At 45.5% G+C, this 24,524-nt stretch overlaps 1 protein-coding gene across 1 annotated transcript; it reads right to left on the bottom strand.

Annotated features, from left to right (window-relative positions):
- Positions 1-4,575: 4,575 nt before the first annotated feature.
- On the bottom strand, positions 4,576-7,456 carry LOC310773378 (uncharacterized protein; the record flags this gene model as incomplete). The annotated part of the gene is made up of 3 exons (XM_083633245.1): positions 4,576-5,391; positions 5,509-5,816; positions 7,008-7,456. 3 exons carry the CDS (start codon positions 7,454-7,456, stop codon positions 4,835-4,837), a joined length of 1,314 nt encoding a protein of 437 aa, XP_083489371.1. The 3' UTR covers positions 4,576-4,834.
- Positions 7,457-24,524: the final 17,068 nt, after the last annotated feature.

The following is a 24,524-nucleotide window of genomic DNA, read 5'->3' as shown; positions in this document are numbered from 1 at the left end:
AAAAGCACAGAGGTCAGTGAATGTCACACATGTATGTTGGAAAAGCACAGAGGTCAGTGAATGGTACACATGTATGTTGGAAAAGCACAGAGGTCAGTGAATGTCACAGCATGTATGTTGGAAAAGCACAGAGGTCAGTGAATGTCACACATGTATGTTGGAAAAGCACAGAGGTCAGTGAATGTCACACATGTATGTTGGAAAAGCACAGAGGTCAGTGAATGTCACAACATGTATGTTGGAAAAGCACAGAGGTCAGTGAATGTCACACATGTATGTTGGAAAAGCACAGAGGTCAGTGAATGTCACACATGTATGTTGGAAAAGCACAGAGGTCAGTGAATGTCACAGCATGTATGTTGGAAAAGCACAGAGGTCAGTGAATGTCACACATGTATGTTGGAAAAGCACAGAGGTCAGTGAATGTCACACATGTATGTTGGAAAAGCACAGAGGTCAGTGAATGTCACAACATGTATGTTGGAAAAGCACAGAGGTCAGTGAATGTTACAGCATGTATGTTGGAAAAGCACAGAGGTCAGTGAATGTTACAGCATGTATGTTGGAAAAGCACAGAGGTCAGTGAATGTCACAGCATGTAGGTTGGAAAAGCACAGAGGTCAGTGAATGTCACAGCATGTAGGTTGGAAAAGCACAGAGGTCAGTGAATGTCACACATGTATGTTGGAAAAGCACAGAGGTCAGTGAATGTCACAGCATGTAGGTTGGAAAAGCACAGAGGTCAGTGAATGTCACACATGTATGTTGGAAAAGCACAGAGGTCAGTGAATGTCACACATGTATGTTGGAAAAGCACAGAGGTCAGTGAATGTCACACATGTATGTTGGAAAAGCACAGAGGTCAGTGAATGTCACAGCATGTATGTTGGAAAAGCACAGAGGTCAGTGAATGTCACACATGTATGTTGGAAAAGCACAGAGGTCAGTGAATGTTATGTATGTTGGAAAAGCACAGAGGTCAGTGAATGTCACACATGTATGTTGGAAAAGCACAGAGGTCAGTGAATGTCACAGCATGTATGTTGGAAAAGCACAGAGGTCAGTGAATGTCACACATGTATGTTGGAAAAGCACAGAGGTCAGTGAATGTCACACATGTATGTTGTAAAAGCACAGAGGTCAGTGAATGTTACAGCATGTATGTTGGAAAAGCACAGTGGTCAGTGAATGTCACACATGTATGTTGGAAAAGCACAGTGGTCAGTGAATGTCACACATGTATGTAGGAAAAGCACAGTGGTCAGTGAATGTCACAGCATGTATGTTGGGAAAGCACAGTGGTCAGTGAATGTCACACATGTATGTAGGAAAAGCACAGTGGTCAGTGAATGTCACACATGTATGTTGGAAAAGCACAGTGGTCAGTGAATGTCACACATGTATGTAGGAAAAGCACAGTGGTCAGTGAATGTCACACATGTATGTTGGAAAATCACAGAGGTCAGTGAATGTCACAGCATGTATGTTGGAAAAGCACAGAGGTCAGTGAATGTCACAGCATGTATGCAGTGCTGTAGTGGTAAAAAAAAAGGTGGGTAAACTATACTTTTGACTCGAGGCAGCTTTCTCACGCGGCACCGGCAGTGTTATAACGGCGGATAAATAAGCTTCCGTGACCGATATACAAGACAAAATATGAGAGTATATACAACAACTTAATCTGAATCATATAGCCCTATAAGGTCAGGGGGTTCCCCCACATTTCTGGGTAGCCAGCCAGATAGAAAAAGTAGCTGGCTATGGGATGGGCCTTGCCCCTCAAGGGGGGTCCGGGGCGATTCTCCCCCGGAAGATTTTTTTTTTACATTTGAAAGTAAAATTCATCAACCTGGTGCATTTGAGAGCAAAATGAACTACACACATCTCTAATGTGTTGTGACTTTACAAATAATTAGCCCTAAACAATCAATATAAAATGTATTTATTGAACATTTGTTGAATTTCTCCAGGTATGAAAAGTTAAATTATACAGTAGCCTACTTTAAAGAACCTTGTATGAACCCTGTATATACAGTTTGAAGAGTAATATAGTTCTCTCTCTCACACACACTGTACCTGTGATTGTGAGCTTCAGCTTTATAGCTAAAAGTATGTAGACAGATTGAATCTGTGATTCTTGAATACCAATATATAATTCAAACTGTCCCCAAACACATTGGGCAAGGATAGGTAGACAACATGTACATGGAAATAAAAGTGGTTCTGCCACTCTGGCCACTAAATTTTAGTCAGCCAATATTTATTTATACAGATCTCGGCACAACAAACACCACTATGTTTCTAGATAGTTTTCAACATGGTCGTATTATATTGGCTTTATACAGTAGCACCTGGACTATTCAAGTCGACTCGCACGCACCTAATGTTACAAACTTTAGCTACTTGATCAGAGGGAAATCAATCATGTTTCTTACACCAGTGATTCACTCTTCAGTTGTAAAACGGTGAGCCTATATGATTTTCCCCACTCCGGACACACATTTTTAACCAACCTTACCTATGTTCAGCTCACCATGAGCTGGTCTCCAAATGCACATCTCCAAATGCGCATTGCGCATCGCTGGCACAATGGCACCGTTAAGTTGTTTGAAAGGAGCGCTGTCTGGGCAGGCAAGCACAGCTCGATAAATGCACCAACGTGACCGGGGCCGTGTACCTTTCCCGCGGAGCGCTCCACAAAAATAGGCTACGGTTCGCGGAGATCCTGGTCAGTGCCATGCCCATGTGTAATCTTTTTTCTTTTCTTTTGGTGTGTGACGTGCTTGGCGTGGTCTCCGCATCAACGCAGTTTACGCGAACGTGTTCAAACTTGTGCAATAATAAGTGTGCATAAACGATTTAAACATGTGAGTAAACGATCTTAAAAGGTGCCTAAATGCTGCAGAGCATTGAAAAAGGTACGTAAACGCCGTTTACGTGCGTTTAGCCACCACTACAGCCCTGCATGTATGTTGGAAAAGCACAGAGGTCAGTGAATGTCACACATGTATGTTGGAAAAGCACAGTGGTCAGTGAATGTCACAGCATGTATGTAGGAAAAGCACAGAGGTCAGTGAATGTCACAGCATCTATGTAGGAAAAGCACAGAGGTCAGTGAATGTCACAGCATGTACTGTATGTTGGAAAAGCACAGAGGTCAGTGAATGTCACACATGTATGTTGGAAAAGCACAGAGGTCAGTGAATGTTACACATGTATGTTGGAAAAGCACAGAGGTCAGTGAATGTTACACATGTATGTAGGAAAAGCACAGAGGTCAGTGAATGTCACAGCATGTATGTTGGAAAAGCACAGAGGTCAGTGAATGTCACAGCATGTATGTTGGAAAAGCACAGAGGTCAGTGAATGTCACACATGTATGTTGGAAAAGCACAGAGGTCAGTGAATGTCACAGCATGTATGTTGGAAAAGCACAGAGGTCAGTGAATGTCACACATGTATGTTGGAAAAGCACAGAGGTCAGTGAATGTCACAACATGTATGTTGGAAAAGCACAGAGGTCAGTGAATGTCACACATGTATGTTGGAAAAGCACAGAGGTCAGTGAATGTCACACATGTATGTACGAAAAGCACAGAGGTCAGTGAATAGATCCTGTTTGTGTTTCAGGTGTTGGCGTGACGTCTCAGTGTCTGACTGCACTGTGGCCAAGCAGGCAGAGATCCACGTCCTGCTGAACGCCCTGCTTTTATCCTGCTTCTCTGCCCTCACACTGCTCTCTGGGTGAGCTTCTCTGTCCCGTCACACTGCTCTCTGGGTGAGCTTCTCTGTCCCGTCACACTGCTCTCTGGGTGAGCTTCTCTGTCCCGTCACACTGCTCTCTGGGTGAGCTTCTCTGTCCCGTCACACTGCTCTCTGGGTGAGCTTCTCTGTCCCGTCACACTGCTCTCTGGGTGAGCTTCTCTGTCCCGTCACACTGCTCTCTGGGTGAGCTTCTCTGTCCCGTCACACTGCTCTCTGGGTGAGCTTCTCTGTCCCGTCACACTGCTCTCTGGGTGAGCTTCTCTGTCCCGTCACACTGCTCTCTGGGTGAGCTTCGGATCAATGAATCTGATCTCATGCCAGATAAATTGCCCATCTCTCAGTAAAGTCAACACAGCTCCACTGGTCGTGGGATTCCAGGCATATGGTGGAATTTACAGAGGTGTTTCTCAGACCAGAATATACGCTAATACCACGGCCGCCGCTCCCTACACGCGCACAACGCACTGAGCGTAGGGCACCAAGTGACGCCCCTAGGGCATCACCCAGAGCAGGAATACCATGGTCAAACAGACAGTGTGGTGGATGCCCCGCAGTTTGGTAATGCCCCTTCTAAAATGTATTCTCCACATGGCCAGTTTGGCATTTTTGAAATGGCCACGGTGCCCCCTTTAACCCATTTCAGCCTATTTTCGCCTAAAAAATAGCCTCTAAAACCTAAGTCCGATTTGATAATAGACCCCCAAATCCTGAACTTTTCATAGAAATGTCAACGCCTACTAAAATAGTGATATCTCAGCCTCTGTAGAAGATAAAAACACACTTTAAAAGGCATTTGAGAGCTGACACATGTGGCTTTCCTTGTAAAAGGTGTTTATTGGTATGACAATTCAATAGCATTGTCAAATATTGCTGTAAACACAGAAAATTTTTAAAAAACTAAAAAACGTATGAAAAAACAAGCAACAAATCACTCCAAACCACTCAAATAAAATCAAAAATGTGCTCCACACTGCCCCCTTGTGTCCCCTTGCAACCATAAAAAAAAATGCAGTCCATTTACCATCAAAGGGGCAAGTGTCTAAAGTGTCAGCTAGTGTTTAGCAAACACTTACAAAAAATGTCTGTAGTGTTTTCCAAAACACTCAATGTGGACAGGCAGGTCACACTGTATGCAGCCATACACAGTTAGCCCACTGCCTACTACATCTTTTTTGTCCAGCAACAACTGGCACTCCCTGCAGAGCTTCCGCTTCTCAAACACCTTCCCGAAGTCGTGCATTGGGGGACCTGTGGCTTCTCCTGACGTGCTGGGTGCTGGGGAGGCTGCCCTGCTCGATGTGCTTGGTGCTGGGGAGGCTCCCCTGCTCTCTGGAGTGGAAGGAGAGCCAAATGGAGAGGCTGGTCTGGAAGCTGGGGACAGAGGAGGAGGAGGAGAAGGAGGAGGGATCACAGGAGGGGCCCTCCTTGTCACCGGTGTGATGAGCTCCTCCAGCAAGGTCTCCAGCCAGTCCTTGTAATGTTTGTGCCTTCCTCCAACAGACCTGGCTGCAACGTAGGCGTTGTAGCACGACACAGACAGGCCCCAGAAGAACACACGCCGCCACCATTTCTTTGACCGATGATCGAAACCATAGTATCCAATCATCTGGTCGAGGAGATCCACACCTGGAACACACATGGAACTCTGTTTACATACGTACATTTTCACTCAAATGACCTCAGTGAATATAAGCTTACAGTATTTTAATTTTTGTTTATAAAACATAAATCTGTAAAACAAACCTTTCATGTGGCTCTGGTAGTCCGCCAGGCAAGCGGGCACTACCACATCAGCCCGGTGGGTCTCATCTCTCCTCCGCCTTACAGTCCCTGTTGCGCTGGGGTCATGGTGATTGGACAAGACCATCACCGTCTTTGTGTCTTGCCACACGCAGAAGGTGAGGTCATCCTGCTGTGCCACCCGGAACTCGTGCTTCCCCAGCGCAGCCCTCTTTGTCAGGCTGTGGTCCTTCGGCAGCCCCTTCCTATTGGCCCGAAGGGTGCCACAGCCGTACAGGAAAAGGCCGTTCATCTCCTGGAGGAGTTCTACACTGGTGTAGAAGTTGTCCATATAAATGGACAGGAAGGTGCCATTGTATGGCTTGGCGAGGTCCAGCACCACGCGCTGTGCCAGGCCCGTCTGCGGCGCCGCTTCACGTCCTGTGTACACCTGGGGAGTTTGCAAGAAGAAACACAAGTCTGAGGAAGGGCCTTGGGTGCTTGAAAGGTCACTCAAATAACAACACATTACAGAATACATATTTGCATATTCTTGGTGTGCTGATTTTTTTCCTTACTTTGAAGTGCGGAACGTAGCCTGTTGAGCTCTCCGCCATCACCCAAACCTTCACGCCCCATTTGGTTGGCTGGAATGAATGAATGAATGAATGTTTATTTCACACATTACCAAAAGATGCAGGTTACATAGGCAAAATAGAGGTGAGACAATTTGATCAATCAATCAGCAGTACCTTCATTGGCAGGTATTGCCGGAAGCCAAGCCTGCCTTTGAACTTGATCATTGATTCGTCAATGCTGACTGTGCCGTTGACCTCATAGAGGTCCTGGAAGCGCTGGTTCAGGAAGTCCAGGTACCAGCGCAGTTTCCAGAGCTTATCAGCTGGGTCGCCTCGTGCGTTGTTATCTTGGAGGTGAAGGTATCTGAAGAGGTGAGAGAGGGGAGGATGGAAGAGGGGGGGTAGGGGAGGGGGGGTAATTAGACACATATTACAATATATTATAAACAATATAATGTCTTGTATATTGTATACAATATTGTATATTGTATTGTATATTATATACAAGTAGACACATCTTGGATGAAATGAAAAATTGTAGGCTATATCATTATATAGGTTAGTTACACTTGAGGGTTACAGGGTCTGTCTAAGTGCAGTGTCTGTCTTGGTGCAAAGAGTGAAGCGCATTCTCTCCACATTCCTGACAATTGAATAACAATAGGCCTACTAGGTGTTTGCCCACACACAATAGGTGTAGCAGCCGAGCCCAGCAGGGGTTTCTTACCCCAGTGTATAAGCTCGCTACTATGGCAATACTCCCACTACACCTCTAATACATTTGCAATATATTTCATTTCCCTTAGGGCATCATAACAATGGTACTAATGTTACATTTTATCTATCAAACTACTATTATTTATATAGCGCATCCTATTCAATGGGGCGCATCTATATCACGCAATGGTTATAATAACAAGGATAATATTATTGTTCTTAGCCTACCTCCAAATGGCGTCAAATCGGTCCCGGGACATATTCTGGCCGAAGTTGGTTTTGAAGATGTTTTTGGATAGCCGCCAGTACTCTCTTCGGACGGGAAGTTTCATTATCCCCATGGCGAGACACAGCCCAATGAATGTTTTCATTTCTTTCACTGTTACCGGGGTCCACTTGGCTGCTTTTTTGGCTGGGGGAATTGTGCGTCTCTGGTCGGCATATCGGTTCGTCTCCGTGACAAGACGGTCCCACATTTCCTCCGTGTAAATTTTCTCGAAAGAAAATAGAGGTGTGGAATCGGCTTGTAAGCCAACACCGCTTTTCACCCCGGGCACCCTTTTGAACGCTTTGACCGGCACAGGACGGTAACAGCGCTGCTCCGTTACCCAGTTTCCATGGAAGCCTTCGAATTGGTCTTCTTCGTCAGACTCATCGTCATCGTCATCCTGAAACATAGTTCTGACCCACTGATCTCTGTCCAAGGGCTGCCAATCGGGGTCTGTAACTGGGTCATCATTTAACTCTTCATCAACGGTGGAATGTTCAGAATATTCCGCGTCTTCAAAATCGCTTCCTTCGCTAATATTATTTTCTTCCTCCATCGCTCTAGAGATCCGCTCAAAGTGAAGAAAAAAAAAACTTTTCCTTCCCAAAACAATCCCAGAATGCATTGCGAGACCCCACGTGTGTTTTCTGAATGATTTCATTTGCCTAGAGACCGGAAATAGGCGAAAAACTACAGCTAAACTACAAATTGACGTAGACGTCATCCCGTCTTCAAAGGTATATTGACGCGAACGGCATCCCGTCTTTAAAGGGAGAATGACGCGAACGTCATCCCGTCTGAAATGGGTTAAAAGAAAGTTGTGGGATCTCCTCTTTAACTACATGCAACGCAGTAAACAAACTCACATTTCCATCGGTCACATCTGTACAAGTGCGAGATTCCTCCCACTCCTGCAAATATGTAACGTAGCCTACGTAAATACAGTGTTGTGTAGTGGAAGCCTGTGGGGGCTTCCACTACACAATGAATGTTCCATTCAAGCACAGGCTGTACAATACATATATAGGACATAGGTCACAGTGCAGTACAGCATTCAGTTTAGCAGAGTGGCAGAGGTTACATGTTTAAACAAATTGAAAATACTTCATTTGATCTCCAACAAAGCCGTTGTTCAAACTGAACATTTATTTCTTCAACATGCTGCAGCAGAAAGGGAGATAAACAGACTTTTCAGTCCATCTTGCAAATGAAATAATTCAGGCATCTCAAGTAAAATATAACGAAATTACTATTGGTGTCACTGTCCATATCTTTTTACAGTCTGACACACACACACACACACACACACACACACACACACACACACACACACACACACACACACACACACACACACACACACACAGTATATATATATTTGTGTGTGTGTGTGTGTGTGTGTGTGTGTGTATGTATATATATATATATATATATATATATATATACATATACTGTATATATATAATAGGAGTGAACATGAAACTATATTCCTCAGCTTCTCAGCAGCTCCGTTCACACTGACTTTATGAATAAGAATCAATGTTCATATGTTGGTACAGACTGGAGTTACATGACGGCCTACAGAGAGGAGGTGGGGGCCCTGGAACAATGGTGCCGGGACAACCACCTCTCTCTGAACGTCTCCAAGACCAAGGAGATCATTGTAGACTAGAGGAGGGGGGGGGAGCACACACCCCCCAATCACCATCAACGGCACAGTGGGGGAAAGGGTGGACAGCTTCAAGTACCTGGGAGTCAACATCCACCAGGACCTGACTTGGGCCGGCCACACCGCCACTGTTGTCAAAAAGGCCCAACAGCGAATACACGGACTCAGGCGCCTGAGGAAATTTGGGCTAAGGCCAGAAATCCTTAGGGACTTCTACAGAGGCACCATTGAAAGCCTGCTGACTGGCTGCTTCACCACCTGGTATGGGAACTGTACCACCATGGACCGCAGGGCGCTACGGAGAGTGAGACGCGCGGCCCAGCACGTAACAGGATGTGAGTTGCCAGAACTGCATGAACTGTATAAACAGCGGTGCCTCAGGAGGTCCCTGAAGATCATCAAAGACACAAACCATCCCCACAACAGCCTGTTCTCCCTGTTACCCTCAGGGAGAAGATACAGGGTTCCAAAAGCATGCACAAATCGCTTGAGGAACAGTTTCTTCCCGCAGGCCACGAGACTCCTTAACATACACAAATAGTGTAGTAGCCGTACTGTACCGTACTGTAGCTGCTACCATTACGTATGTCTAATGTTTAATTGTATGCTTAATAAGGAATATGCTATTTGCACCTGTATGTCAAATACGCCGAATTTAAAACGCTGAGTTTAATTGTATGTTTAATAAGGAATATGCTATTTGCACCTGTATGTCAAATACGCCGAATTTAAAATGTTTAAGCACGTCTAAAGTATGCACATGACATGTGCACCTATGTGCAGTGAATATGCCACTGTCTCTGACTTGTCTTATCACTATACTGCCTTATTGCTTGGTGTGTCTCTTGTTGTTTTTGCACTCATATGCCCTGTCACATTTGTACTATGTTGTAAACGGAGTCCACAGCACAAGAATTTCACACGTGATACTTGTATCATGGAGTGACAATAAAAATCTTGAATCTTGAATCTTGACCAGACTGAGTCTATACACTAACAGACTCAATGTTCATATGTTGGTACAGACTGGAGTCACATGACCAGACTGAGTCTATACACTAACAGACTCAATGTTCATATGTTGGTACAGACTGGAGTCACATGACCAGACTGAGTCTATACACTAACATAGTCAATGTTCATATGTTGGTACAGACTGGAGTCACATGACCAGACTGAGTCTATACACTAACAGAAGTCATTCCACTCCTGTCCTGTATACATCATGTCTGTAACCATAGCAACCTTTACTGCAGACCAACATGGCGGCTCCCATTTCCTGTGTTTTCCGTTTACTGGATATCAGTAACCAGAACACAAACAAGCAATAATTACGAGCCTTCACAGAGGGCTGTGCTCTCTGACTGGCTGAACATTATTGATTAATTATTAGCTTCTGTATTTATTGATATTCTGATTGTGAATCCATTAACCCTGAATATGATTACCGTGTGATAAACACTGGAAATGATTTATCAGGCTAAATGTTTCAGGGGAAATTGAAATGATGTCACTCATATCAAACTCCAGACTCAGGACCGTTCAGCCTCACATGTGACTGAATGGAAATGATGATAAATGATGTCACATATATAAATGTGTTTAAAATGTGTGTGTTGCTGTCAGACACACTCTGCTTTATTTTAATTTGAACCTCAATAAAGGTGAATGGGGCAAATAACAGATCAAGAAAAATATTTGTACTAAATGAAGAAAGTTCTTCATGCTTCTTTTGTTGATCAGACCTCAAACGAACACAGATTATTAACTAGAAGGTGAATCAGAAAACAGATTCAACATGGGGAGTGATGCAGTCAGTTTAATCTGTATTCTGTGTGTGTGTGTGTGTGTGTGTGTGTGTGTGTGTGGGGGGGGGGGGGGGGTCTTGAAGGTTTGTGGATGTGAGCGAGTCTCCATGTTGCAGCGTCCAACTGATTTACAATAGCGTGTTTTACAGGCGTTTCTGCCTGTAAAACACTTCAGTGAAGGATGCTCTCTCTCTCCCCCTCTCTCTTACTCTCGCTCTCTCTCTCTCTCTCCTTCTCTCTCTCTCTCTCTTGCTCACTTTCTCTCTCCCCCCCCTCTCTCTCCCTCTCTCTCCATCACTCTCTCACCTCTCAAATTCAAATTATTTATTGGCATGACAAGTTACGAGCTCGTATTGCCAAAGCAGTAGACACTTGGTACAAATAACAATATACAAATATCAGTATGCAAATAACAATCATTATGTACAATACAAGTACAGTATAATAGAAACAGTAAATAGCAATAATAATAATGTCCAAGTTAAGCACGCGCACACACACACACGCACACACACACACACACACGCACGCACGCACACACACACACACACACACACACACACACACACACACACACACACACACACACACACACAATTACTAATAGCCTACTGCAATAAATGCACGCTATTTACAGACCGATGGAGCATGTTTGTTTACAGTAAAATTAACAGTAAACAGAAGCAAGAAACATACAAAGATTTCCATGATTACACGCACATACACGGGCGGCTGTAGCTCAGGAGGTAGAGTGGGTCGTCCACTAATCGCTTTGGATAAAAGAGAGGTCGGTGGTTCGATTCCTGGCTCCTCCAGTCTGCGTGTCGAAGTGTCCTTGGGCAAGACACTGAACCCCAAATTGCTCCTGTTGGTGTGCCAGCACCCTGCGTGGTAACCTGCCGCCATCGGTGTGTGAATGGGTGAATGTACCTACTGACTGTAAAGCGCTTTGGATAAAAGCGCTATATAAATGCAGGCCATTTACCATTTACACTCACGCGCACACACACACATACACGCGTGCGCACACACGCACGTGCACACACGCACATACACGCGCACACTATTACACTAATGAATATCCAAACATTATACTATTATTATTATGCATGCGGGCACATGTGTGTGTGTGATGCTGTACAGAGTGAAGCATTATGTCAGCAGCTGTGTTTGGTCCAGTGGTGGAAGAAGTACTGAAAGTTTGTACTCAAGTAGAAGTACTGTTACCTTACTGAAATATTACTCAATTACAAGTAAAAGTACTGGTGTTAAAAATATACTTAAGTAAAAGTAAAAAGTACTCTTCTAAAAAACTACTCAGAGTATTAGTTACTTTTTTAACCATTGATTTTTAATAGCAGGCTGTCACAGGCATTCACTTGAAACGGGAGATCCATGAAAATACATTATACACTTTCAACAAAGCATATTTCTCTAATAAATGATATGAATGAAAGATCAATCGCTTCTTAGTATCAACAGGGAGCAAAACCCTAAATAACTGAAAACTGGTGGGTGGGAGGGGTCTGTCAGTCACACCTGCTTTGCTCTTCCCCCAGATGTTATTCATTTTTAATAATACTGGTAAGCATTTGACTCTTAAAGAGTACAGGAAACATTTGAACATATGAATCTAGTTAATTTGCATGTCACCTCAGAGAAGACAGGACACTGCTTTCAAGTCTGAAATGTACCTAGATTTGCTAGAAGGATGAACATTTCACTTTTTTTTTACGGGAACTGTTTTTTTATTGCTTAACTGTGAGTCTGTGACTGTTTTATTTCTGAACAGAAGGATTAGCCTCGCCTCCGATAAACAAAACCTGCTGATGCTGTTGCTGTGCATTTATTTGAAAAGGAATAGGGCCCACATGACATGCAAGTAAAATAATAATAGCAGCACAGACATCAGCACTCAGCAGCACTTTTTCCAACAATAAAGAAAATAAATGTTATTCACATACCGAGTAACTGTTATCCTTACACCACTATGATTTGTTTCCAGACTTTTCAAGATGTGCTCTGTACTGATACTGAACCAGTGGAAACAACTATTATGAAATTGTTGTATTTTAATTTAAATATTTGCTTTGATTGAAACAAAAATCTTGTCATTAGTATTTTTTTATAGCCTATAGCAAGCTGTTAGGAGTTAAACAGGTCATAATTCCCTCTCTCAATTTTATATTGCTGTGAAAACACATTTATTGTGCACTGCAAACTATTTGGGCTTATTTTTATTGTTTTTTTTTACGGAATACACATTGAACATCCACACTGGGTAGGCTAGCCTCTATATTACCTAATACAATCAATGCTCTAATACCAATGGTCACCTATTAGGCTACATTGCCGCCTGCCCTCCTAATATGGTCGGACAACGGTATGTGATGACGTGTCACAGAGCAGGACGCATGGCACAAGGAACTTTCATCACTGCCTGAGACTGCATATTTTGGGATTATTTTATCAAGTGGATTATGTCAACGAGCGGGACTTGCGTGGCGTCCGTGGACAATGCATACCTTGGGTGGCATTTGGCTTTAGGTTTGTCTTTCACTTTGGTGAGGGTTCAGCATCATGTCGCTTCCTCCTGAGTCGACTGGTCAGTCTGGTCTGTCACGCAAATTCGCAACCAAATTAATGATCAAATTAGCAGTGAACAGGGGGCGTGTCGCGTCACGCGTGATGCACGTGATTCAAACCTTAATCGAATTAAAAGTGTTATTTAGACAGTCAGTCACTCACGTCTGCATGGCACCGCAGCACACAGGCTCGAGTCAGTGACAGAGACAGGGCGCTTGACAGCGAATTCAGCGGACAGATCAGAGGGGAAAGACTGGCGGGGGGAATTAATGGACCAAACGGCCGCTGCTCGATAACGGTATCGATAAGGTCGGACCTTATTGATTTTCGGGTTTCGGGTCGAGTCCCATCCCTACCTACGAGCTGCTTGAAATCCCCGTCTCTGGCGTGGTCATGCCGGAAAAGAACATCTACCCTGTGGGCGTTTCCCCACCCCCCCATTTCATGGTTTTCATTGCCCCGTTGCGATCACTTGATAGAGTTTATTGACTGCATAAAATGCAGATCAAAGGTTTGGATGTTTGGATTTAATTAATTCAAATTGTACTCAGTACTCAGTATGATTTAAAAAGTAACGAAGTCGATTACATGGTGCAATCCATACTTAAGTAAGAGTAAAATTACAGACTTGAAAAAATTACTTTTAAAAGTACAAGTACCCAAAAAAAGTACTTAGTAGTTGTAATTCGTTCCTTCCACCCCTGGTTTGGTCAGTGTGTTTCTCTCTCACTCCTCTATCTGACACAGAGACACTGAGGCACCAGGCCAGACACTAAACGCAGGGTAGAGTGCTTCAGTGAAGATGGAGGTGAAGGTGTAGAGGTGGGTAAGTGTGTCAGAGGAAACTGTGTAGAAGGACAGAGCGCCAGCAGGCCAGTCAAGATACACTGCAAATCTGTTATAGCCGGAGGAGGAGCGGGGAGGTATGCCTGTTCCTCTGTTATTGTGCCCAGCATTGTAACGACCATCATCAGAGCACTGCAGACACCAGGACTTTTTATTCCTTCCAAGTTCACAGTCTTCACCCTCTCCTTTCCTGCTGATTCCTCTGTAAGTCACTCCTATATAAACCCCTCCTTCCCTCTCCACCTCCCAGTAACAGCGACCAGTCAGACCATCTCTACACAGCAGCTGAGCCAAGCCGTCAAATCTCTCTGGGTGATCAGGATATGGCTGCCTCTCTTCCACCCTCATCACCTTTCTGTTGTCTTCAGACAGGAGGAGCTCTCTGTTTGCTGTGCTTGGGTCCAGTGTGAGTTCACAGGCATCTGAAGGAGAGAACAAGACTCAATACAGCAGCAGCTTCTCAACACACCTGTTGTGTTTATTATTGGTGGATTTATTCACAGATTGACTGTTCATCTCTTCAGTTGCATGAGGACACATTCTGTCAGCCATCTTTTTTCAGAGTAGGATTTGAATGAATAGATGTCACACATGAGCTTTCATGTAGGAGTTCATTTGCAAAAGCAGATATCTCCTTTTGTATTCATTACCCAAACGTATTATATATTTATGTCTATTCATATTGTGTGTGTGTGTGTGTGTGTGTGTGTGTCTGTGTGTGTGTGTGAGTGAGTGAGTGAGTGAGTGAGAGAGAGAGAGAGAATAAAACAGGTGTTCATTCGTTTTAAGAATGGCTTTTATCTGTTTTTGCAAACACACCCACTGTCTTCATGAATCAAACTAAATAGCCAAGACGACAGTAGTCTTCCTGGTGTGTGTGTGTGTGTGTGTGAGAGAGAGAGAGAGAGTATAAGACAGGTGTTCATTCCTTTTAAGAATGGCTTTTATCTGTTGCAAACTCACTGCTGCTTTGTCTTCATGATCAAACTAAACACACACTTACACTTCCTCACACCTGGTTTCAACCACCGCACTGCATCATGGTCCACCCTGTGGAGAGAGAGAGGGTAAATAAAGTCAGACAGCATCCTCTCTTTGATAATGAACACAACCTTCATAAGCTTCCATAGGAGTAATTTTCCATCTCCATTCAACATGAAACTATATTCCTCAGCTTCTCAGCAGCTCCGTTCACACTGACTTTATGAATGAGACTCAATGTTCATATGTTTGTACAGACTGGAGTCACATGACCAGACTGAGTCTATACACTAACAGACTCAATGTTCATATGTTGGTACAGACTGGAGTCACATGACCAGACTGAGTCTATACACTAACATGTTCATATGACTGCTCTCTCTCTCTGTCTCTCTCCCTCTGTATCTCTCTCTCCCTCTCTCCCTCCCACTCTCCCTCCCTCTCTGTCCCTCTCTATCTCCCTCTCCTTCATTCTCTGTCCCTCTCTCTCCCTCTCTGTCTCTCTCTCTCACTCTCTCCCCCTATCTCTCTCCCTCTCCCTCTCTATGTGTCCCTCTCTCCCTCTGTCTCTCTCTCTCCCTCTCTCTCCCTCTCCCTCATTCTCTCTCCCTCTCTCTGTCTCTCTCCCTGTCTCTCTCCCCCCTCTATCTCTCTTCCTCTCTCTGTCTCTCCCTGACTCCCTCTCTGTCTCTCTCCCTCCCTCTCTCTCTCCCTCTCTCTCTCTCCCTCATTCTCTCCCTCTCTCCCTGTATCTCTCCCCCCTCTATCTCTCCCCCTCTCTCTCTCCCCCCCTCTATCTCTCTCCCTCTCTATGTGTCCCTCTCTCCCTCTGTCTCTCTCTCTCCCTCTCCCTCTCTCTGTCTCTCTCCCTGTCTCTCTCCCCCCTCTATCTCTCTCCCTCTCTCTGTCTCTCCCTGACTCCCTCTCTGTCTCTCTCTCTCTGTCTCTCTCTCCCTCTCTGTCTGTCTATCTATCCCTCTCTCTCTCACTCTCCCTGTATCTCCCCCCCCTCTATCTCTCTCCCTCTCTCTCTCTCTCCCTCTCTCTCTGTCTCTCTCCTTCTCTATCTGTCTGCCTGTAAAACATTTCAGTGAAGACTGCTCTCTCTCTCTGTCTCTCTCCTTCTCTCTCTATCTCCCTCTCCACATCTCTCCCGTGCACTCTCCCTCCCTCTCCCTCTCCCTCTCCCTCTGGCTCTCTCTCTCTCTCCCTCATTCTCTGTCCCTCTTTCTGTCCCTCTCTCTGTCTCTCACTCTCTCCCCCTCTATCTCTCTCCCTCTCCCTCTCTATGTGTCCCTCTCTCCCTCTGTCTCTCTCTCTCCCTCATTCTCTGTCCCTCTCTCTCCCTCTCTCTCCCTCTCTCTGTCTCTCTCCCTGTCTCTCTCCCTCTCTCTGTCTCTCCCTCTCTGTCTCTCTCCCTCCCTCTCTCTCTCTGTCTCTCTCTCTCCCTCTCCCTCATTCTCTCACTCTCTCTCTATGTCTCTCTATCCCTCTCTCTCCCTGTATCTCTCCCCCCTCTATATCTCTCCCTCTCTCTCTGTCTCTCTCCCTCCCTCTCTCTCTGTCTCTCTCTCTCCCTCTGTCTCTCCCTCTCCCTCATTCTGTCTCTCTCTCCCTCTCTATCTGTCCCTCTCTCTCTCCCTCATTCTCTGTCCCTTTCTCTCTCCCTCTCCCTCTCTCTGTCTCTCACTCTCTCTCCCCCCTCTATCTCTCTCCCTCTCTCTTTCCCTCTCTCTCTCCCTCTCCCTCTGCCTCATTCTCTGTCTCTCTCTCTCTCTCCATCTCTCTCTGTCTAGGAACTTGTTGAATGTGTGGACTGAAAGACTGAGTAATCAGGAGTGAGAAATGTTACAGGACTATCTAAGTGGAACGGACAGTCCTAATGATGGGGATCCGTTTCCTGAACTGGGTCCTCAAATAGACCAAACTGGACTGATGGGACCATTGTTGGCTTATAAAAACATTGAATCTACAGACCTGTACATGTTGAATGGGAAGGCAATGTATAAATACTGTGTGCAAGCTTTAAACAAGAACATGCTGAGTGGGAGAACAGACACTGTGTGGAGAGAGAGACTGAATGTGCAGGATGACTGTAAACCAGTGTGGAGGGTGTTTTATAAAGCACCATTAAACAAGAGCTCAGGTGACCTGCAGTGGCCAATATTGAAGGGAGCAGTGGCAGTCAATAGTTTTGTCTCCAAGTTAAATCCAACAGTGTCAAACAACTGTCCTTTTTGTCAAGAACCAGAGTGTTTTTCACTGTTTTCTGGAGGGTAAAATACTTGAAGTACTGTTTGGAATTGTAGAATATGTGTTTGTCAAATGTGGGGAGAGTTGGAGTGAAACTGTTTTTATTTTTGGTGCTGGTTATAAAAGGGCAAATGCAATGAAGTGGGAGCTGTTGAACTTTGTAGTGGGACAGGCCAAACTGTCAATTTACACAAGCTGGAAAAATCAAATGTTTCAGGTGGGGAGTTGCTGCCATTGTTTAAAGCTTTAGTACGAGCTGGAATCACAGTGGATTTTAGGTTTTATTCACTCATGAATGATTTTGCAGTTTTTTTGTCTCGGTGCTTCACTGATGCACCGAGACCCCGACTCCAATTCTGCTCCTCGGCCCTTGGTCCCTGGATTTCCTTCCTTCTCCCCCCTCTCTCCCGATAAGGTGCTTAAACTCATCAGCTCGAACCGAGCCACTTACTGCCCCCTCGATCCCATCCCTTCCTCTCTCCTCCAAACCATCTCACCTGACATATCTCCCTTCCTCACTACCTTCATAAACTCCTCTCTGTCCTCTGGTCTTGTTCCGCCTGCTCTAAAGACTGCAAGAGTCAAGCCTCTGCTTAAGAAACCCTCCCTTGACCCTACTGCTATTCAGAACTACAGACCTGTCTCTCTTCTCTCATTCCTTTCCAAAACCCTCGAACGAGCAGCGTCCGAACAACTTTCTCTCTATCTCTCCCAGAATGACCTCTTGGACCCTCTGCAGTCCGGTTTCAAGGCTTCTCACTCCACTGAGACAGCTCTTCTTGCTGTCACAGAGGCCCTTCACACTGCTAAGGCCTCATCCCTCTCCTCTGTCCTTGTCCTCCTTGACCTGTCTGCTGCCTTCGATACAGTCAATCACCAAATCCTTCTTTCCACTCTGTCTAACCTCGGCATTTCAGGTTCTGCACTCTCCTGGTTTGCTTCCTATCTCTCGAACCGCTCATACCAGGTCTTATGGAGAGGGTCCGTCTCCAGATCCTGCCCTCTTACCACTGGTGTACCCCAGGGCTCAGTCCTGGGCCCCTTACTTTTCCTTCTCTATATCAGATCTCTTGCCTATGTGATCTCTTATCATGGCTTTTCTTATCACTGCTATGCTGATGACACCCAGCTTTTCCTTTCCTTCCCCCCCTCCGACACTCAAATCGAGGCTCGCATCTCTGCATGCCTCAAAGACATTGGCGACTGGATGTCTGCCCACCACCTTGTGAGAGACCAAGCAGCAAAGCAACCGAGGACACAGGTATTTTCCATTAAATCAGGGTTTTTTATTTACCCAAAGGAATGAAAGTTTTTACAAACCAAAAATATAATGCCTAGGTCTAATAAAAGGGGTCAACAAAACAGAACTATAATGAAATAAAGCAAAGTAACAGGTATTAACTGAACAAACTGACCTGCTACAATGAAACATGGGGAGACATATATAGTGACTGGGGCAAACCAAATGAAACACAGGGGGTAAACAAAATGGATGCCAACTACAACTAAACACAAGGCAAACTAACTAAACCCAAATCCCCCCCATAACTTGGCAGCACATTGGTTTGGGCTGATGAGCTGGCTCCAGTACTTAATAGTCCTCAGCCCTCAGCCACGCCTTTTGCCCCACCAGGAAACCTCCAGACAGCCATGGTAACTCAAGAAAGAAACAATGATTAATATAACAGAAAATGTCTTAAGTGACCTGACAGTGTTAAATGTGTTTATATAAAACAATGTCAAGCATAAAGCAAATAAACATATTCTAAATTAAAGAAACTGTGTGCTGTTAATTATTGTTAATTGTTTGGGGTGTGGTGAGTGCAAATGAAATGAACCTGTGTGAACAACAAACTAATGAGGAAATGAGGTGAGAGTAAATTGAAATAATATTACCATGTGTGGCCTGTGGCCATCACACACTCCCCCCCTTCAGGACTCTCGCTGGAACAGCGAGAGAGGTAGTCAGCTGTGAGGTTCTCCTTGCCCGGGATGTACTGAACATTGAAGCGGAATGGTTGCAGTGCCAGGTACCACCGGGTGATCCTCGAATTGGTGTCCTTCATCCTCTCCATCCACTGAAGCGCTTTGTGATCCGTCTCCAGGGTGAATTCCCGACCCAGGAGGTAGTACCGGAAAGAGTCCAGGGCCCACTTTATAGCCAGCGCTTCCTTCTCCACTGTCGAATACCGAACCTCCCTGGGGAACAGTTTTCGGCTGATGTAGGCAACTGGATGCCGTTCGCCTGGCGGTCCCTGGAGAAGCACAGCCCCCAGTCCCCTGTCGGAAGCATCTGTTTGCAAAACAAAGTGTTCATCAAAACATGGACTGTACAGAACTGGATTATTACTCAATGATTGCTGAATGTCCTGAAAGGCTGCCACTGCTTCATCTATCCACTGGACCTGATTAGGACACCGGGATCCCGTTCGGTCTGTGAGTAGAGCTGCCCTGGTGGAGAATTGTGGTATAAAGCGGTGATAGAAGCCCGCCATGCCCAGAAATGAGCGGAGTTGCTTCCTTGTTTGTGGCAAAGGACAGAACTCTATGGCCTGGATCTTGGTGACCTGCGGCCGTATCACTCCCTTCCCGATGACATAGCCCAGGTACTCTGTCTCTGCAGCAGCAAAGACGCACTTTGATGAATTAATGGTCAGCCCGGCAGAGCGGAGACGATCCAGGACAGCATGCAGATGTTCCAGGTGCTCCTCCCAGGTGGTACTGTAAATGACAATGTCATCCAGATATGCAGCAGCAAACCCAGAGAAATCACAAAGTACCTGGTTCATGAGCCTCTGGAAGGTCGCTGGAGCCCCATGCAACCCAAATGGCATGACTGTGAACTGGAAGAGACCCCATGGTGTCCTGAAGGCTGTCAGCTCCCGGGCCTTCTTAGCGAGCGGAACCTGCCAGTAACCCTTGCACAGATCTATGGTGGTCAAGTATTTTGCCTTTCCCAGCCGTTCAAGAAGGTCATCAATTCTTGGTGTTGGATAGGAATCAAACTGAGAAATTGAATTCAGGTACCTGAAGTCAATACAAAACCTCAAGCTGCCATCCTTCTTTGGCACCAGGACCACTGGGTTACACCACTCACTTTTCGAGGCCTCGACGATGTTCAGGGACAGCATCAGGTCAACCTCCTTCCTCAGTGAGGCCAACAGACGCTCAGGGATCCTGTAACTGAGTCGTCTCACAGAAGCACTTTCTTTAAGAACAATGTCATGTTCAACCATATTGGTCTTCCCAGGATTCTCCTGAAACACTTGTGAATTACAGAGTGATCTCACCTGAAGCCGTTTGTCTTCCGACAGGTGACTGAGGTCAAGGTCCACTTGAGCACCAGCAGGAGGTAAGTATTGCTCGTCCACTTCGTCTTCCTCTGGCACACTTCTGATAAGCATCACTGTTGCTTCCCTTCCAGGTCGCTGCACCCACTCCTTCAGCAGATTTATATGCAGTACCCTCCTGGAGCGTGACTGCCCTGGGGTTGATACCTGGTATGTGGTCGGCCCAAGTTTCTTCATGACCTCAAATGGTCCCTGCCATTTCGCCAGCAGCTTGTTGTTGTCACTAGGGAGGAGCACCAGCACCTTTTGTCCAGGGTCAAAGGACCTCTGCCGGGCTGCCTTATCGTACCAGGACTTCTGCTGTTGCTGGGCCTCCGCCATGTGTGATTGGGCCAGCTCACTCATTTTCTCCAAGCGCTCTCTCATCTGGACAACATAGGAAATAATGTTAACAGACCCCACCTCTCCCTTGTTTCCCTCCCAAATGTCTCTCAGTAATGAAAGAGGACCTCGCACTTCATGACCATACAAAAGTTCAAATGCAGAGAAACCAGTGGAGGCCTGGGGTACTTCTCTGTATGCAAAGAGGAGGTATGGCAGCCACTGGTCCCAGTCTGTACCACTGCTATTCACAAACTTCTTAAGCATCTGCTTCAGGGTCTGGTTAAAGCGCTCCGTCAGTCCATCAGTTTGAGGATGATAGGGTGTGGTCCTCAGTCTCCTAATACCAAGTAACTGGTACACCTGTTTCAACAGAGTTGACATGAAGTTAGTTCCTTGATCAGTCAATATTTCACAGGGGAAGCCCACTCTGGAAAAGTACTGCACCAAACAGAAAGCGACTGGTTTTGCTTTTATGGATTTCAATGGAAAAACCTCTGGGTACTTTGTAGCATAATCAGTTATAACCAGCATATAACGGTTCCCCGTCTTGCTCCTCTCAACAGGGCCAACAATGTCCATCCCAAGGCGCTCAAATGGGGTGCCAATGATCGGTAATGGGTGGAGTGGAGCTCTGGAGGGAATTTTAGCAGATGTGATCTGGCACTGAGGGCAACTTCTGCAGAATTCAGCAACATCTTTGCGCAGGCCAGGCCAGTGGAAATGATGTTGAATGCGAGCTATAGTTTTATGTTTACCTAGGTGGCCAGCCCAGGGAACAGAGTGCCCCAAGGTGAGTATGGTGTCTCTAGCTGCTTGGGGGACCAGTAGCTGCAACACTGACCCCTGCTGGCGATAGAGTGTGCCGTTTTGCACAATATACTCCTCTCTGCTGATGTCCAGCCCAGCTCCAGGTGCCTTCTCCTCCGCCCTCTGAAAAAGAGACACTAAAGACGGATCAGTTTTCTGCAGCTCAATGATATTAGATGGTATTTGGAACCCTAAAGGCAACTCTGACTCAGTGTTGGCTGATGGTGTCACAACTGTGTGTTGGAACTTCTCCTCCCTTCTCTGTCTGTGAGTTTTCCGAGACTTCCCGGGTGTAGTCTCCAACTCCTCGTTGTAAAAAGGCAGAGCACTGAGAGTCACAGAGTGTTTGTTTGATTCTTTTGCCCGTGCTCTAGTAACGGCAACATTGCATGTTCTGCTTTGGTCTGACTCCATTTGACTCTGGTTTGACTCCAACAAGTCAAAAAGTACTGGAAGGTCACGTCCTAGCACAGCTGCATAAGGCAGATTATCAGCAACCACAATATTAAAGAGGTAGGTTTGGCCCTCCACTTTTATGTACATGTCAGCTGTTGAGTAGGGCTTCTTATCCCCATGTACACAACAAATGGGGGTGGTGTCTTTGGTGCGGATAATGTTGGGTGGTACAAACATTCTGTGTACAAGAGTCCGATCACTCCCAGAATCAAGTAGGGCCTTGAGCATTGTTCCATTTACCTCAATGGATGCCATTCTACTTGACTGGCCCGGTTCAACATGAGGGCGTGGCACATAGCACATTTGTGTTATCTCAGCTGAATTTTTAGGGCACATGGGTTTTATATGGCCTTCTAGTCCACAGAGATAACAAATTGGCTTTCTTCCAGGGGGTTTTAATGGCATATTAGTTGCTTGGTTCTCCCACATGGGAGGCTTACCCCCACCGGTTGCTGGCCTCTCATGATACTGTGAGGCTGGTCTGCGGCTGTCCTTTGTTCTCCATGAAGAGTTATAGCCCCATGGTTGGGCCTTGTTCCGGGCAGCCACAAACACATCAGCTAGCTTAGCCGCCTCCATTGCTGAACCTGGATCGTGTTCTCGGATCCAGACCTGAAGCTCAGGGGACAGCATTCTCAAATATTGTTCCAATATGATCATTTCACCAATTTCCTGAACAGTTTTACCTTTTGGCTGTATCCACTTCCCATAAAGCTCCTTGAGCCTTACATACAACTCCTTGGGGCTCTCCTCCGGGTAAATCTCCAGGGAGCGGAATCTTAGCCTGTAGGTCTCAGGGTTAATGTCATATTTAGAAAGGATTGCAGCTTTTACCTTCTCATAGTCCTGGGAATCATCAATGTCCATATGCACATAAGCACCTCTAGCCTTGCCAGTTAGCAATGGTATTAAGCGAAAAACCCAGTCAACTTTCTTCCACCGGCATGCTACAGCCATGCGCTCAAATGTAACAAGAAAATGTTCAATGTCATCCGTGTCAGTTAATTTCTCCAATCTGGGCTCCCGATGTGAGCCAAACTGACCTGCAGAGGCCATAGTTGGATTAGCAATCATGGAGGGCTCAGCTTGGGCCTGAGAATGTTCTGTGGTGGGTGGTGAAGCCTCCAAATCCAATACATTAGAGTCTGATGACAGAGGAGTGAGTGGAGATGTTCGGGCCTGTACTTCTAACTGCAAAAGCTGAAACTGATGTTGAAGTGTTTTAAACCGTGTTTCCTGTTTTTCAGTTACCTCCTTCTGTCTTTCCTCACGGGCCTCCTGCTGCCCCATATGAGCCCGGAAAATGCTCATCAGGTCCGACAGTGTTGGCTCCTTACCTTCACCCTCAGTGCTTTCTACCACTCCAGCAGCTCCATTTTCCTCCTCTTCACCAATGGCTTGTTCCTCCTGTCCGGTCTGTAGGCTTACAGGGCCTCCTTGTCTTGCCCCAGTCTTTCCACCACGCACCATTTTTTTTTTATATATATTTTTTTGGGTTAGGGGATGCAGCAAAAAAGAGAAAAAAGAAAAATTCAAAAAATGTTCAAGAGAAAAAAAAATCCTGTGTCCTCCACTGGATGATCCCACCACTGCCACCAACTGTGAGAGACCAAGCAGCAAAGCAACCGAGGACACAGGTATTTTCCATTAAATCAGGGTTTTTTATTTACCCAAAGGAATGAAAGTTTTTACAAACCAAAAATATAATGCCTAGGTCTAATAAAAGGGGTCAACAAAACAGAACTATAATGAAATAAAGCAAAGTAACAGGTATTAACTGAACAAACTGACCTGCTACAATGAAACATGGGGAGACATATATAGTGACTGGGGCAAACCAAATGAAACACAGGGGGTAAACAAAATGGATGCCAACTACAACTAAACACAAGGCAAACTAACTAAACCCAAATCCCCCCCATAACTTGGCAGCACATTGGTTTGGGCTGATGAGCTGGCTCCAGTACTTAATAGTCCTCAGCCCTCAGCCACGCCTTTTGCCCCACCAGGAAACCTCCAGACAGCCATGGTAACTCAAGAAAGAAACAATGATTAATATAACAGAAAATGTCTTAAGTGACCTGACAGTGTTAAATGTGTTTATATAAAACAATGTCAAGCATAAAGCAAATAAACATATTCTAAATTAAAGAAACTGTGTGCTGTTAATTATTGTTAATTGTTTGGGGTGTGGTGAGTGCAAATGAAATGAACCTGTGTGAACAACAAACTAATGAGGAAATGAGGTGAGAGTAAATTGAAATAATATTACCATGTGTGGCCTGTGGCCATCACACACCTCAAGCTCAACCTTGGTAAGACAGAGCTACTCTTCCTCCCAGGGAAAGACTGCCCTCTCGCAGATCTCTCCATCTCCATTGACAACACCACTGTACT

Source organism: Poromitra crassiceps, assembly GCF_964638095.1.
Source record: "Poromitra crassiceps genome assembly, chromosome: 3".
Taxonomy (NCBI): Eukaryota; Metazoa; Chordata; class Actinopteri; order Beryciformes; family Melamphaidae; genus Poromitra; species Poromitra crassiceps.
Note: the sequence above shows the minus strand (reverse complement) of the source record. Positions and strands in the feature narration are given on the sequence as shown.